At 48.9% G+C, this 16,408-nt stretch overlaps 1 protein-coding gene across 1 annotated transcript in view; it reads left to right on the plus strand.

The window, feature by feature from the left end:
• Dclk3 (doublecortin like kinase 3) overlaps positions 1-16,408 on the plus strand; it is a 49,676-nt gene that overhangs the window by 18,700 nt on the left and 14,568 nt on the right. Inside the window, exon 2 of the mRNA XM_051140106.1 lies at positions 8,539-10,376. Within this exon, the coding sequence (XP_050996063.1) occupies positions 8,539-10,376 (1,838 nt within the window). The remainder of the gene's footprint in view (positions 1-8,538; positions 10,377-16,408) is intronic.

Genomic DNA, 16,408 nt, shown 5'->3' on the forward strand with positions numbered 1-16,408 from the left:
AGGAAGGATAGGCCAGCTGTCCCCAGGGAGAGCTCCTGTGGAGGCTCAAAGCAGGCCAGCCTCCTCAAGTGTCCTGGAGAGACACAATGGGGAGGGCAGGGTGCCTTGGCATGAAGAAAGCTGACGAGATGGCTGTTCAGGAAGAGAGGCCAGGCCACTTTAGAAGCAATGAGAGCAAAGAGGAGCGTGAGAGTACACGCCAAGCAATGGCTTGGAGTGCCCATCTGGAGGAAAGGGAGCCGGAAGCAAGGTCACCATTACCGCCAGCTCTGGGAGCAGATGGGGCCATGTTCATATTAATGCTCAGTGTTCTGGGTCCCAGTGACCCTTCTGATCACACAGGTCCTCTGTCTGCAACCTCAGTTCACAGGGCATTGGGTCACTTAGGGATACTTAAAAAACCGTGGCTCCTCCTCTTCTCCCAGTTGCTCCTCCTTGTCCCCCAGTTGCTAGGCAACTTCTGTCTCCTCCCTCTGTTGGTCTCCTGCTGTCGCCATCTCTCTCTTGTGGCTCCTGGCCAGTGCAGGGCAGCAGTGGGTGGTTCTTCTCGCTTATACCTGGTCGCCTGGGGCCCAGAGCTCACCCCACCTTTAGAAATGTAGCCCCTTTCCTCTTCCCTTCTCCCTGTAGTTCAGAGATTCTTGAACCAGCTTTCTAGGATTGGTGAACACGGTTAAGCGCCATGCTGTTCACTTTTCGTTCTTTGAGTCAGGGTCTCAAGCTGTCTGTGAACTCGCTCTGTACTGGAGGATGGTTTTGAGCTTTCGATGCTCCTGCCTCCATTGCCCAGGTGCTGGTATTCCAGATGTGCACCCCCGTAGGCATAAGGTTATTGTGTAAGGTGTAAGTTTAAATGCTGATTTCTGTATCCCTCATGTCTGGTTGCAAGTTTTGTGCTGAGGATTTACTGTCTAAATGTTGTGTAAACTCTGTTCCCCAATTGCTCCCTTGTTGTGTTAATAAAGCACGTGCGCGCGCACGTGTGTGTGTGTTTGTGTGTGTCTACAACCCAGGGCTTCCCAAATGCTAAGAAAGCACTCTCCCACCAGGTGACCCTCCTGCTTTGGTTCCCTCTTCAGGCAGAGAGCCTGTTGTCCTCTCCCAGGATCTCAGGAGCCTGTGCACAAAAATGCCCCCCCCCCCACTCTTCCCTTGCCTTCTTGCTCTTCTGGCAGATGGTGCCAATAGAGGTGTACATTCAAGTGTGCATGTGTTTGCTGTTCCCTGTGGAAGGCAACCACGCTGGACATCCCTCATTATTGCTCTTGGTGGCATGTTCTGATAGTATCACAAAGTTCTCACTATAAAAGTAAACTCTTGAAGACAAGAAATACTCCCAGGAGACCCTGGGTTTTGACTCTTATGTCTTTGCTACTCAGAGGGTAGGGCAGGGTCCAGTAACATTGATTATGAGGAATGCAAATTCTGGAGCCCACGCCCAGAAGGTGGGCTGGACACCAGGGCATCTTTAACAAACCCCAGGTGATTCCTCTGTTCTCTGACATTCAGGAAGGCATGGACCACAGAATGTAGCACATTGGAAATTAACCAGCAGCAAGCCACTGCTGGCTTAATCATTAACAAGGAGGCAGTAGGTTCAGCAGGGGCAAGTTCAGAGCCTGGTTGTCAGTCCCCCCCCCCCTTTTTTGGCCCTAGGGTTTCTATTTCTCCTCCTCTTCTTCCTCTTCCTCTTCTCCTTCCTCCTCTTTCTCCTCCTGCTTCCTTCCTCCCTCCTCCTCCTCTTCCCCTTCCTTCTCCTTTTGTCCCGGGGTGTCTTTAGGATGTCTCCTGAGGTTCTGGGACCTCCAAGAAAGAGGGACTTGCTTCTGGCTGGCAAGAGTCTGAGAGGTTTCAGATAATAAGTCTGGCAAAGATGGAAGCAGAGCTATGACGTGTGATCGGTGGATGGAGACTTGGGACCAGCTGAGAGAGAGCAAGCCAGCCCAGGGGGAGGGGGAAGGCATTGTGGAAAGTGTCAGGGATGGACCTTCAAGGTGAGGTCATGCTCGCTCACTCAGAGATACTCTAGAAGCTAGGCATGGTAGCACACATCTGCAATCCCAGCACTTGAAGTAGAGGCAGGAGGATCATGGCTTCAAGATCAGCTTTAGACACATAGGGAGTCTGAGACTAGTCTGAGCTACGTCTTTAAAGAAGGACCCATAAGCACTGGAGGCAATATAAGAGTCACAACAGTTCTACGGTGGCTGTCATGAACAGCTTACGAGGATGTATCTGCCAAAGGCCAGGCAGAGTAGACTAAGAACTGGCAGGAGCCACACACAGAGGCCCTGTTAGGTGCTGTGCCCCTGTGCTGGGAGGCACCTAGGGAAATGGTTAGCAGATGCAAAATAGAGGCATTTCTAAGAGCATAAAACCAAACTTAATCTCAATGTTGTGATGGCGGTAAAGGTTGACAGGGCCAATGTTCGGGAGAGCTTGGTGTATCACCAGTGATGCCAGTGTAAAAAGCAGCAGGGCACTTCAATTTCCTCCCTTTGACAGCGCTTGCAGTTCCATCACCTGAATGTTGGCTGGGCTTCCAATTTACAGAGTGATAGCATCTCTGCAGCTTAGTGAGGCCATGGTCCAGCTTTTTAGTTCATTTAGACAACTCTCTTCGGGATGTTTGCATTGTCAAATGTGACTTCACAGATGTTTCTCTGCTCTCGTATCCACAAATGAGCAGAATGAATGTTCCCAAATGGCGCCTGGAAAATGCTCACAACAAACGACTCAGGGAAAAGCAAAATTTCTCCCAGTCCTCCTCCATCTCGGCTTCCTAGGTGAATAGTCTCAGCACCGAGTCTGGAGGCCACAGTGATTAATCTGGGGGTCACCAAGTACGGAAAGGCCTAGAACAGGGAAAGTATTTTAAGGGGAATTTCTTTACTAGGGAGAGCAAGTAAAAATGCTGTTAAATGTGGTAATTTAAAATTTTTATTTATTTGTTTTATATTGGATGTTATAGGATATTTTAAAACACCAATTTCCATTTTTTTAATACACAGTTTCTAAATGCATTAGAAACAACCAGGCATTATTTGTGTCCTGTAGCAACTGGGTATAATTCTCTTTTCTTTTCTTTCTTTCTTTCTTTTTTTTTTTTTTTTTTTTTTTCATTTTTGAGACGGGGTTTCTCTGTGTAGTCATGGCTGTCCTAGACTCACTTTGTAGACCAGGCTGGCCTCAAACTCGCAGCGATCTCTGAGTGCTGGGATTAAAGGCATGCACCACCACAGCTGGCCCAATTCTCCCTTTCCTTAAAAAAAAAAAAAAATTATATGTGTTTTGTTGTCTTGCCTGTGTGTCTGTGTACCACATAGATGCCTGGGAGAGACTGTTTGAACCAATGGAACAGGAGTTACAGGTGGTTGTGAGCTGCTGCGTGGGTGCTGGGCATCAAACCTGGGTCCTTTAAAAGAAAGAGCATCCAGTGCTCTTAATCACTGAGCCATCTTTCCAGTTCAACTCTTCCTTTTTCTGGTGGGTTATTTATTATAGCTTCTTGGAAGGTAATACCGAATGGAGACATGGCTTGTTTTCATTTGTTTGAGTTAGATACATGGCCTATGATAAAAAATAACCAGAAAAAGGCAAACTCTCCTTATGATTTAAAAAAGAGGACAGTGTAAAAAAATTAGGCTCTTGTTATTTTGTCTTGATTGCACACTTGGTGATTGGCAGCTAGTCCCCTAACTATAACAAGTAATGATAAATAATTAAAGAGGAAGCTGGGCTAGTGTAATTCCCAGAGCTGGTCACCATGGAATCTTGTCATGTGACCTCATCTGGATGTCAGCAGCTGCTAATAGGCATCGAGTCTTGAAGTCAAACCAATCCCAGGCCATAGTGCCGCAGCAAGCAGCTTCAGGCACTGCGCCTTCTAGTTCCTACCAGCATTGGAGCATCCTAGAACCAGCAGGCGGGAAGCTGGGTTGTCTTTCCAGGAGGCCTGTATGCTTAGGTTTGTTGGGGTGTCTCAGTTCCTATATGAATAACAAACGTGTCCGGCTGGATCAGACTTAGCATCTCTTCTCTTTGACCTCAATATGGGGGAAGCTCAAGTTTGCAGGACACATTTTCTCTCAGAATGTGGAAAACCTGGCACCACTGGAGAGACTATCCGGGCCAAGTGGGCTGCCATCTCCCTCGGCTTGAATGAGACATTATGGTTGCTTGGCAGTGTCCTACTTTGCTTTCGACAGCCGTGATAAGCACCATGACCAAGAGCAACTCGGGGGAGGAGAGCGTTTGGCTTGCAAATCCTGAATCACATTCCATCCTTGAGGGAAGTCAGGGCAGGAACTCAAACAAGAGCAGAGGCAGGGGCCATGGAAGAGTGCTGCCTACTGGCTTGCTCCCAGGCTAGCACTCAGCTTTTTCTTATACATCCGGTACTTTCCACAGTGGCCTTGGGCCCGCCCACATTAGTCAACAACCAGGAAAATGCCACCCCAGCCGTGCCTATGGGCAAATCTGATGGAGGCATTTCCTCAGTGAACTCTTTCTCTTCCAAAACGACAGGATGACAGGCAGGCAGAGAAACTGAAACTCTGAGGGGATTATAAAACGTACCGATTATAAAACGTACCTGCAGGCACACAGCGAGTGAGACAGACACAGGATTTAAAGGTGGCCTTCCCACCCTACGTTCAGTGTTATAGCTACAAAGTGAAGTTTTCACAAACTCCGAGCAAACGGACCCCTCTTGCCTAGGTGGCCTTCATGCACTTTCCTTGGTGGTTTTCCTTGTGGAAGATGGATGCCTGTGACCACAAGTTCTTTTCCCTCCAGTGATGATGCTTGGGGCTCAAAACAGTGATCTTGATCGCCAGCTTGACGGGGGTCTAGAATCCCAGGTCAGGCTAATTGAGATGGGGGCAATCTGATGCGACTGTGGGTGGCATCGTTTCGTGGGCTGGAGTCCTGAAAAGAGCAAACAGAACAACCAGCCTTCGTTTTGCTGTTTTCCTGACCACGGATGGAAAGTAACTGGCATACTCACCTTCCTGCTTCTGTGACTTCCCCCACCATGGTAGCTCCCTAGTTCTTGCTGTATTGATATCTCTGTAGGGCCAGTGCTGGTGGGAAGGGGCGGGGGGGGGGGGGCGGGGACTTGAGTTCTCTGTGTTCCTTCAGCCCACGGAGCTTCCAATGATCTGGGGGTCTATGCAGTGGACCGAGCACAAATGGTGCTGTGTGGTGGGAACCGAACTGTTCTGTCTTTCCATTCCATTTGCCCTTGTCCTGGGATGTCTTCCCGGTTTGGAGATATGGTACCATCAGCTCGTTCTCTTCACTTCCGGGGATCCAGGAAAGCTTTGGGCAGAGTCTTCTGGGAATGTCCAAGTCTAGCTATCCTCCATGATCTCCTCTCTTCTTTCCTGCCCCCCCCCCACACCCCCGTCTGGGGACCTTGGGATCAGGCTGCCCATCAGAAGACCCTTTCAATGTTTGGGCTCTTGAGGTTGCAGGGCCCATTGTGGCTCACGTCTTCCTAAGTTGCTCTCCAGTGTGAAGGCCATCCAGGTCCCTGTGTCACAGCACCGCTTGAGACCACCCTGGTGGGCCATTGAGACCTCTCTCTGGGGTCTTCTCAAGCCTCCTCCCATCATGCATCCATCGCCACCAATGGGTTTGCTGTTTCTTTGTCTGCCTGGCTGCCCCCTGAGGCCCCCTGGGGTTCTGGAGGCAGGCATTGGAATTTAGCTTCTCACAGCTGCCTCAGAGCTTGCTATTTCCTCAGCTCCAATGCTGCTCTCCCCCCAGGGAAGGCTTGCATCATCCCTTGGTTTGACACGGCGTGTAGAGACTCCATTTCTCCAAATAAGTGGAATTTCCTGTTCCTCCTTGAGTTTTGCATTTGCTGGCAGTAACTTCAGGGCCACATGGACAGGCTGTCCAATCCATGGCAGGGTCCTGGGCCCCTCTAGTAGGGGCCTTCAGCCCCACTTAGTGCTGAAGGTTCAACTCCACTCCTGTCCTTCAGTCCTTCTTGATGCTCTTTCTTCTGATATTTGCATTTGATCTGTCTTTTGACTTTTCCTGGGCGTGGTCTCTGGCCCCGAATCAAAGTTCTCCCATATATAAGGGTCCTTATTTTCTTATGCTTTTTACCAGCCCTGCACATGTGTGCATGCATCTATGGTCACCCCCGTGCCCCGCCCCCCCAGCCTTCTTCAGGTCCACAATGCAGAGAGTTTAGATCAGTGTTCCTGCTACCCACCCCATCCCCCCCGGCTGGGGCAGAGTGGTTGTGAGAATATAACAGATGTACATAAATAAATCCCTTGTACCTGTAACTGTGATTGTCAGGGCTCATAAATTCACGGCATGTGGGAAGATCAGCGCCAGCTACTACTTTGTCATCTCATCGACAATGCACCGGGATAGAAATTATCTCAGAACAGATTGTATGTTATAATTAAAAGAAAAAAAAACAAAAAAGCAAAACACATTCTGGGTGGACATGTGGGCCAAGCGGCGCCCATCCGTGCACAAGTGGGGATCTCTGCTGGTGCTTGATTCAAATATGCTTTAGGTAATCACTTTGAAAATTTAAACAATATAGTTACTTAAAAATATTTTTGTCTTATTTTAAAATATTTGTGGGGTATGTGTGTGTGTGTGTGTGTGTGTGTGTGTGTGTGTGTGTGTGTGTTGGGGTTGTGCATGTGTGAGTGTCGGTTCCTGCAGAGGCCAGAAGAAGAAACTGGATTCCCTGGAGCTGGAGTTATAGGCGACTGTGAACTGCCTGGCATGGGTGCTGGAAACTGAACTCAGGACATCTGTAAAGCTCTTAACCACTGGGCCATCTCTCATGGTCTCCCCCCACCCCGCCCCACAGCACCCTGCTTATAACCTTTTAAAACAAATATTATTATTATTTTATGTGTATGGGTTTTTTTCCTGCATGTAAATGTGTATACTACATGCATGTCTGGTGGTGGAGGATGCCAGGAAAGGATGTTGGCTCCTCTGGAACACAATGTTTGTAAGACACTTATGGACACGCTGGGGTCAAGTACCAAGGGTGGGCAGCGCTCTTAGCCACTGAACTATTTCTCTAATCACACCAATTTTTTGAGGCGGGGTCTCACTATGTATCCCTCAGTTGGCCTGGAGCTCACTATGTGGCCTAGGCTGGTCTTAGACTCATAGAAATCCACCTGCCTCTGGCTCGTGAGTGCTATGGTTAAAGGCATGTGCTGTTGGGCCTGGCTTGTTTACTTGAGACAGGGTTTCATTTTGTAGTTTGCTAGCCTGGAACTCATTGTATAGCCCAGGCACTAGCCTCTGATTCATGGCAAATTTCCTGCCTCAGCATCCCCAGTGCTGGGGTTACAAGTGTGTGTGACCACACCTAGCTTTTCTTTCGTTCTCTCTCTCTCTCTCTCTCTCTCTCTCTCTCTCTCTCTCTTTCCTTCTTTCTTTTTTTCTTTTTTGTTGCTGGGATAGACTCCAGGGCTTTGTGCATCGTAACTGTTAACCACACATTGTAACACTGAGATGCACATTAGTTTAAATCAGGAGAGGAAAAAAAAAAATCTAGAGAATGAAGTTTCTCTACTTGGATTAAAATCTTCAAGCGCTTTATACCAACCTTTTACGCAAACTGTCAATTGGACCTTCAGCATTTTCCCGACCCCCCGCCATTGGCCCTGTAGTGTTTATGATGCCAGGCAAAGCTGTGCACACACACTAGTACCTTAACTGACTCTGGAACAACACAAAAGATGACACTAAGGCTGTAAGGTTAAGTATTGATATAACTGTCAGTATTCTGCTAAATGAACTATAATCACTTTCCTATTTACTCTACAAAAAATGCCACCCTTCCTACTGTCATAGATTTTTTTTTTTTTTATGGAAGCACAAAAACTTTGCCCAAGTCTATAGAAATAGTAAGAGGTCGCCCTGGGATGGAAATCCCGGGCTGCCTCAGCTGTTGTGACCATGCTGTCTTGCCATATCGCCTTCTTTGTAGGCGTTGAGGATCTAGCTGGGCGAAAGGATGGGAAGATGGCAAGATCATCGACCCTTAATGTTCTGCAATGTTTAGCTTCATGTTGCATCCTAGGCAGACAGTGTGGGCCTTTAACTTGTGTTCAATAGGCCAAACTCTGACTCTCAGTTTCTGGGGGTGTGGCCTGGCACAGGGGAGGCCCCTCCGAAAGAGCCACCTCCTCTGCCTTCTGTCCTTCTGTTGACTCCATTCTGGGCTCCCAGGGCTCCCACAGAGGAGACTGAAGCTAAGACATAAAGCTTAAAGGCTCCATCATTTCACATACTTAAACAGTGACAGTAGGATTGCAATATATACATAGATGCACACACATATACACATACACACACACACACATGCATGTGTACATATTTGTGGCTGGAAAATGAAACCCAAGTCTTCTTGTGCGCTGGCCAGCAGCTGCTCTGTCATTGAGTTACATGTCCATTGCCTTCATCAGTCAAGTTTGATGAAGTCCAAAGAATTCTCTAGAACCTCTTTGACTAACCTTTGTCCTTCTCCTGTTGTAGGCCACCGAGGCCCGTGTGATCATTCTCTGAAATGCATAAGCTCAAAGATCTCCGAGAGAAAGCTGCCAGGCTCCTGGCTGCCTGCGGGACGAGGCCCTCTGGAGAAACCAGTCCTGGGGCCACGTGGTGTGGTCATGCCCATGTTTAGCCCTCAGAGTGGCCTTCATGCGGTCCGTGCTGAGCACAGCCCACTGAAGCCCAGGGTGGTGACGGTGGTGAAGCTGGGTGGGCAGCCCCTGCGCAAGGCCACCCTGCTCCTCAATAGGCGCTCAGTGCAGACGTTTGAGCAACTCCTGGCGGACATCTCGGAAGCCTTGGGCTTCGCGCGCTGTAAGAATGACCGCGTGCGGAAGCTGTTCACCCTCAAGGGCAGGGAGGTCAAGAGTGTGTCAGACTTCTTCAGGGAGGGTGACGCTTTCATTGCTATGGGCAAAGAGCCACTGACACTGAAGAGCATCCAGTTGGCTATGGAGGAGCTATATCCTAAGAACCGGGCCCTTGCCCTGACGCCACACAGCAGAGTCCCCTCCCCAAGAATGAGATGCAGACTTCCCAGCAAGCTTCTGAAAGGAGGTCACCGCTGTGGGGAGGTGGGAAGCTGTAGTGAGGTAACGGGGAGCAGGGCAGTCACTAGGCATCAGGGCAAGACTCCCACGGAGCTGGTCCTGGAAGACAAGGGGAGGGCGGCGCAGAAGAAGTGGGCACGAGGGCAACAGGAGCCGGAACCTGGTAGCCTGCCATCACCCAGGGAAGCGGCTCAGGAAGAGACTCACGCGAGTGGAGAGATGCACCTGGGGGTGGAGACCGAAAAGACCTCCGGGGAGATCGTCAGATGTGAGAAGTGCAAGCGAGAAAGAGAGCTGCAGCTGGGCCTGCAGAGGGAGCGGTGCCCCCTGGGGATCAGTGAGCTGGACCTGGGGAGGGGTCAGAAGTGGGATTCAGAGAAGCTGGTGAGCCGGAGGAGGGCTTCTGAGGCCAAGTCTACAGACGGAGAGGAAGGGTGGAAGGGTGACAGCCATCGGAGCAGCCCGAGGAATCCCCCTCAGGAACTGAGGAGACCCAGCAACAACTCAGACAAGAAGGAGAACCGAGGCTCCGACGGGCAGGAGAATCACCCTCAGGGAGCAGGCAAGGCCCACAAGGACATCGGGGAAGGCCCACCAGCTGTAGAGGAGGGGCCCATGGATGCGAGGAAAGACACCAGGCACCCGTGCAGGAATAAGCATGCTGCCTGGCTCCTGAGAGAGCGCCAGGCTGAACCCCAACAACTCCCCAGGACCCGAGGCGAAGAGAAGGAAGCAGAGGAGAAGAAGCCAGGTGGGCTAGGAGGGAGGAGGATGGCGCTAGAAAAGGAGCCTAAGACGAAGCCGGAAGAGACCAACAGGTCAGAACGGCCCAGCGGCCGGAAGCTGCGGCCCGTGGGCATCATCTCAGCTGACGTAGAGAAGCACTATGACATAGGCCGGGTCATTGGGGACGGCAACTTTGCCATTGTGAAGGAGTGCAAGCACCGAGGTTCCAAGCAGGCTTACGCCATGAAGATAATTGACAAGTCCAAGCTGAAGGGGAAGGAGGACATAGTTGACAGTGAGATCTTAATTATCCAGAGTCTCTCTCACCCCAACATAGTGAAACTGCATGAGGTCTATGAAACGGAAGTGGAGATCTACCTGATCATGGAGTATGTGCAGGGAGGGGACCTTTTCGATGCCATCATCGAAAGCGTAAAGTTCCCAGAGGCCGAAGCGGCAGTCATGATCACAGACTTGTGTAAAGCCCTCGTGCACATGCATGACAAGAAGATCGTCCACCGGGACCTGAAGCCGGAAAACCTGCTGGTGAGTCTGGAGTTTGTTACGATATGGCATAATTGGGGTTGGGGGGGGGGGAGGGCTTTTAAAATCACCCATTCTAGCTCCCAAATGAGACAAAGGCCTTGTTGGATTTACTCAACAAGCTTTAAGGCACTAGAACTGGGCAGATACTGATCTAGTCTAACCCACTATGCTGTGCTAGTCTGGCTACTTCCCAGACAAATACCCCAAATTACCTGCCATATTGGTCCTGCCTGGGCTGCTTCTGCTCCACCAGGTCAGTCCTCATGGCCACATCCTTTCTCTGCCTCTTCTTTCTTTTCCGGTCCCTGTGGTTCCTATCTCAGAACCCTCCCTCGACTGGGATGGAGGTCCCGCCTCTTATTCTCTCTCTCACCCAGCTATAGGCTCTTTAGCTTCTTTATTGACCAAATAAATTTGTTTTTATTGTTATGGAAACAAAAACCTTTTGATTTAAATAAGGCAGAAAACATTTCCTCTTTCCTAGGAGATAAATATGTTTGCTTTCACGGTGACCACGTGACTTAATTTCTTGAACAATCACATATCCTTTAGTTAGACAGTGAGTGTCTACTGGTGGTGGCCTTTCCCTCAGGCTTTGCATAGACCATCTGACCCTCCCTGTGTCCTCTTTGAGGATGATGTTTTGCCAAGGAGTTCCGAGTCTGCAGAGTTGGGGAGATCTCTGTGTGGATTGCACAAAGAGGCTGGTGGGGGAAATGTCTTGGTTTCTGTTGCTGTGATGAAACACCATGACCAAAAGCAAATGGAAGAAGAAAAGGCTTACTTGGCTTGCATTTCCGTACACTTTCATCATGGAAGGAAGTCAGGACAGGAACTCAAGCAGGGAAGGAACCTGAGGCAGGAGCTGATGCAGAGGGCTATGGAGGGATGCTGCTTGCTCCTCATTGGCTTGCTCAGCATGCTTTCTTATAGAACCTAGGACCACTAGCCCAGGGACGGCACCGCCCACAATGGGTTGGGCCCTCCCACGTCAATCACTAATTAAAGGGAATGTCTTACAGGCTTGCCTGCAGCCTGGTCTTATGGAGGTGAGGTTCCTCCTCTCAGATGACTTTGCCTTGTGTCAAGTTGATGTGAAACGACCCAGCACAGGAAGGCAAGGTCCCCTCGAATTCGCTTGCTGGTTTTCTTTTCTCTAGATCAAGGCCTTATCCTTTCTGAAACTTTGTGTTGAGTGCCTTTCCCTAGGGAGACATGAACAAAACCCTGTGCAGTCCAGACAGGGGGCACAAATGACAGAGAAATGATTGCAACCAATGTTAGCTTAGTGGATGAATGGTTTTACTGCAGTCGCTTAGAGGAGTGGGGGTGTGGATCTCTCAAAGGCAGCTGCATCATACTCATCTCAGCCTGGGTGATGACAACTCACCCAAGTGCCTTCCTGGAGCTCTCTGCTCAACCTGCAGGCAGCTTCCCAGAAGAGTCTCTTCCCTCCAGGAGTTGTTGGCTGTTGTCTTCCTCTGGTGACGTTCCAAGCTTAACGACCTCCCTCTTTGACCTCTCTAAGAATGACAGTTTTGATTAGAAGGAAATAGCTACATAACACTTAGTTTCCTGATTAAAAAAAAATATTGGTGCTGAAGATATGGCTCAGTGACTAAGGGTGCTTGTTGCTAGAGGACCCATGTTTAGTACCCATCACCCAAGTTTGGCATCTCACAACTGCCTGCAACTGCAGCTCCAGGGCACCAACACCCTTTTCTAACCTCTCAGGCACCTGAACACATGTACACATGCACACACAGACAATATACTCACATATAGACATTACTAACCAAATACATCCTTAAATTTTTATTTGTTTTATTTTCATTAATTTATTTACTTTACATCCAGATTGGCACACTTCCTCTCTCTCCTCTCCTCTTAGCCCCTCCCTCTTACCTTCTCTCCTCCTAGGACCCCCTTCCTTTCTCTTCAGAGAAGGGGAGACCTGCCATGGATATCAACCTGCCTTGACATATCAAGTTGTAGTAGGACTGGAAACCCAGACAAGCATCCCAGTTAGGGGAAAGGAATCCCAAGACAGGCAACAGAGTCAGAGACAGCCTTGCTCCTGCTGTTCGAGGTCCCATATGAGGACCAAGCTGTACATCTACATATGTGTAGGGGGCCTAGCTCAGTACCATGCGTACTCTCTGGGCCCCAGTGGGCTAGTTGGTTCTATAGGTTTTCTTGTGGTGTCCTTGACCTCTCTGGCTCTTTGGATCCTTCTTCCCACTCTTCCACAAGATGCCCCGAGCTCTGCCTCATGTTTGGCTATGAGTCTCTGCAATTGTTTTCATCAACTGCTGTATAAAGCCACTCAACGGCAATTATGCTAGCCTCCTGTCTGCAAGTGTAGAAGATTATTATTAATAGTGTCAGGGGTGGGCTTGTATGGCATGGGACTCAAGTTGGGTCAGTCATTGGTTGTCCATTCCCTCACTTTCTGCCTCCTCTTTATCCCTGAACCTCTTACAGGCAGAACAATTATGGATGGAAGGTTTTGTGGCTGGGTTGGTATCCCTGCCCCTCCATTGGAAATCTTGCCTGATTATAGGGCGTGTCTTTTTCAGGTTCCATATCCCTGGTTGCTAGGAGGTTTAGCTAGGGTCACCTGCATAGATTTCTGGGAGTTTCCATTGTCCTAGATTTCCAGCTTGTCCCAGAGATACTCCTCCCACACTGATTCCAGTCCTCCCTCCCACCTTCCTCCCCACATGTGATCCCTCCAGTTCCCCTTCTCCCCCCAAGTTCATTCCATCCACAACAGATGTCTGTTTTATTTCCCCTTCTGAGTAAGATTCAAGCATCTTTCCTAGAACACTCCTTGGCTTCTTTGGGTCTGTAGGTTGTAGCATGGTTATCCTGTACTTTATGGCTACTATTCACTTATAAGTCAGTACATACCATGTGTGTCTTTCTGGGTCTGGGTTACCTCACTCAGGATGATATATTTTAGTTCTGTCCATTTGGTTGCAAATTGCATGATGTCATTTTTACCAGTTGAGTAGTATTCCATTGTGTAAAGGCACCACTCTTCATCCGCTCTTTGCTTGAGGGGTATCTAGGCTGTTTCCAGTTTCTGACTATTACAAGTAAAGCTGCTAGCTGGGCAGTGGTGGCGTACGCCTTTAATCCTAGCACTCGGGAGGCAGAGGCTGGTGGGTTGCTGTGAGTTCAAGGCCAGCCTGGTCTACAAAGCAAGTCCAGGATAGCCAAGGCTACACAGGGAAACCCTGTCTTTAAGAAACTAAAAAACCAAAAAACAGAACAAAACAACAACAACAACAAAAATAGCAACAGCAACAACAAAAACCAAATAAAAGTGCTGTGAACATAAATAAGCAAGTGTCCTTGTGGTATGGTGGAACTTCCATTGGGTATGCCTAGGAGTGGTATAGCTGGGTCTTGAGGTAGAACTATTCCCAATTTTCTGAGAGACTCCCAAAATGATTTCCAAAATGGTTGTACAAGTTTGCACTCCCACCAAGTAAATCTTTATTTTGTGATGGTGATGATGATGATGGCGTGTGCATGTATATGTGTGTGTTTGTGTGCATGATGTGGGGTTGGATGGGGCATGCATGCAGAGGCACCATGTGTAGAGGTCAGAGGACAGCTTTGCAGAGTCAGATCTCACTTTCCACCTCACTGGTTTCTGGGGATAGAACTAAGGTGACTAGGTTAGTCTAGCGAGGATCTTTACTCAATGGGCCATCTCTTTGGCCCATTCAATAAGAAAAGAACACTAACAGTAGTACTTTGGGAGGCTGAGTGCGAATAGACGTGAGCAGAAGCATCAGCCCCCTGACATGAAGGAGGCAGTACACTATTCCAAGCTTGGCGGCGGCTTGCACCTATGCAACATAAGAAACGTCACAGGACACCTACTTCCTGTAGGGCCACTCTGTCTTGTGTGGATCAGGACAAAAAGAAACCTCTTTGTAATAAAGTAGGAATGCGTTAAGTTGTGGGTGTGGTTACATGTCACCCCGACTGCCAGAGACTGTTGATCCTTTCTCCCACCTTCCCATGGAGTCAAGCCATCCAGTCATGGGCAGCCAGATGTGTGTATAACATGCCTGTAACCCCAGCACTTGGGAGGTAGAGGCAGGAGGATTGACGCCTGATGGTTACCCTCTGTCAGCCTGACCTTTTAAAGGCCCTACCTCAACAGAGCTACCACAGAGCTACCCATACTGCCTCATGCTGCCCAACCCAAAGCCAACGCCTGCTTTCTCGAACTGTCCCCAGGCATCCAACTCTGTCCCAGTCTTCTGAGAGTTCTGGATGCTCTCTGAGTTATAAAGATGCCAGCTGAGTGTGTTCTCTCTTACTGCAGAGAGTACCAAACAGCACATTGTATGTTCCTAGGAGGCCTGCTCAGAGCCACAGATCTCACACTCACACTGTCATCATCTGGCCTCTTTGTCCCATTTTCTTCCTCATAGCTGTGATCACCACCTGCCACGTTTTATATTTTCTTTTTTTTTTAACCTCCAAGAGATGCCTCAGTAGTTAAAGCTACTGGCTGTTCTTTCAGAGAACCTGGGTTTGATTCCAATATGGTGGCTCCCAATTATCTGTAACTCCAATCCCAGGGATCCAATGCCCACTTCTGGCTTCTTTGGCGACCAAGCATCCATGTGGTGCATGGACAAACATGCAGGCAAATACATTTTATAAATACATTTTATAAAATTATTTTAAAAGGCATTACATTTAAATCTATGCATTGTGTGTTGAAGGGGAGGGTGGAAGGTGGATATGAGCCTGCCACATTTCTAGGGAGGACAGCCTGTAGGAGTCGGTTCTTTCTTCTACCTTGAGGGTCCTGAGGATGGAACGCAGGTTGTCAGACTTGGTAGCAAGCACTTTTACCCAATGGGGCTGTCTCACCAGCTGTGGTGAAGTAACATGACTGAAAGCAAATTAGGGAGTAGAGAGTTTATTTGGCTTACAAATCCTGGGTCACAGTCCACTGAAGGAAGCCAAGGTGGGAACTCAAGGCAGGAACCTGGAGGCAGGAACCTGGAGGCAGGAACCTGGAGGCAGGAACTGAGACACAGATCGTGGGGAGGTGCTGCCTACTGGCTTGTTCGCCATGGGTTTCTGAACCTGCTTTCTAATACAACCCAGAACTACCTGTCCAGGAGTGGTGCCTCTTATAGTGGGCTGGGTCCTCCTACTTCGGCCACTAGTCAAGAAAATGCCCTATAAACTTGCCCACAGGCAACACAGGTAACATTTTCTCACTTGATGTTCTTTCCCCAGATAACTCTAGGTTCTTTGTCAAGTCAACAAAACTAACAAGTACACAGTCCAACATTCAATTTAAAGTCATCATCATCATCATCATCGTGTGGTGTGTGTATGTGTTTATATTGCATGCTATACATGTGTGTATGTGCTCGCATGTGCGTGACTGCAGTTGTGCACATGCCAGGACGTGCACATGGAGGTCAGATGATAACTTTCAGGCATTGGTTCTCTCCTTCCATCTTGTTGGAGGCAGTTTTACTTTTTACTGCTTCTGTGTCCTACAAGGCAGCTGGCCCTAGGGCTTCTGGGCACTTCTACCACTTTGTTCCCACCCAGGAGGAGTGGTGGGACTCCACCTGTATGCACCTGAATCTGGCTTTTTATGATTTCCAGGGATTGAACTCATATCATCAGTCTTGCACACGTATATTTACTCACTGAGCTGCCTTCCATGGCTTTACATTTCCTTTTATTTCTTCCCTCCCTCACTGGGAAGACAGGTCCATGATAACAGGCATGATCTTGGCCAGACTCTACCATGAGACAGAAAGCAATTTTGCCACACAGCAGACAGTTAACACATGTTAGCCAGAAGCCATCATCATTACATGATGCCTGGGAAACAGCAGGCACGCCATTGTTTGCTGATGTCATTGAGATCAGCATAGTGAAAGGACTGTGGTGCCCAGGCATTTGTCATGAAGGAGCACTCAGGGCCGAGCTGCTGCAGGCAAAGCAATAGCAGATGGAGACAGTTATGCCAA

Source organism: Acomys russatus, chromosome 32, assembly GCF_903995435.1.
Source record: "Acomys russatus chromosome 32, mAcoRus1.1, whole genome shotgun sequence".
NCBI lineage: Eukaryota > Metazoa > Chordata > Mammalia > Rodentia > Muridae > Acomys > Acomys russatus.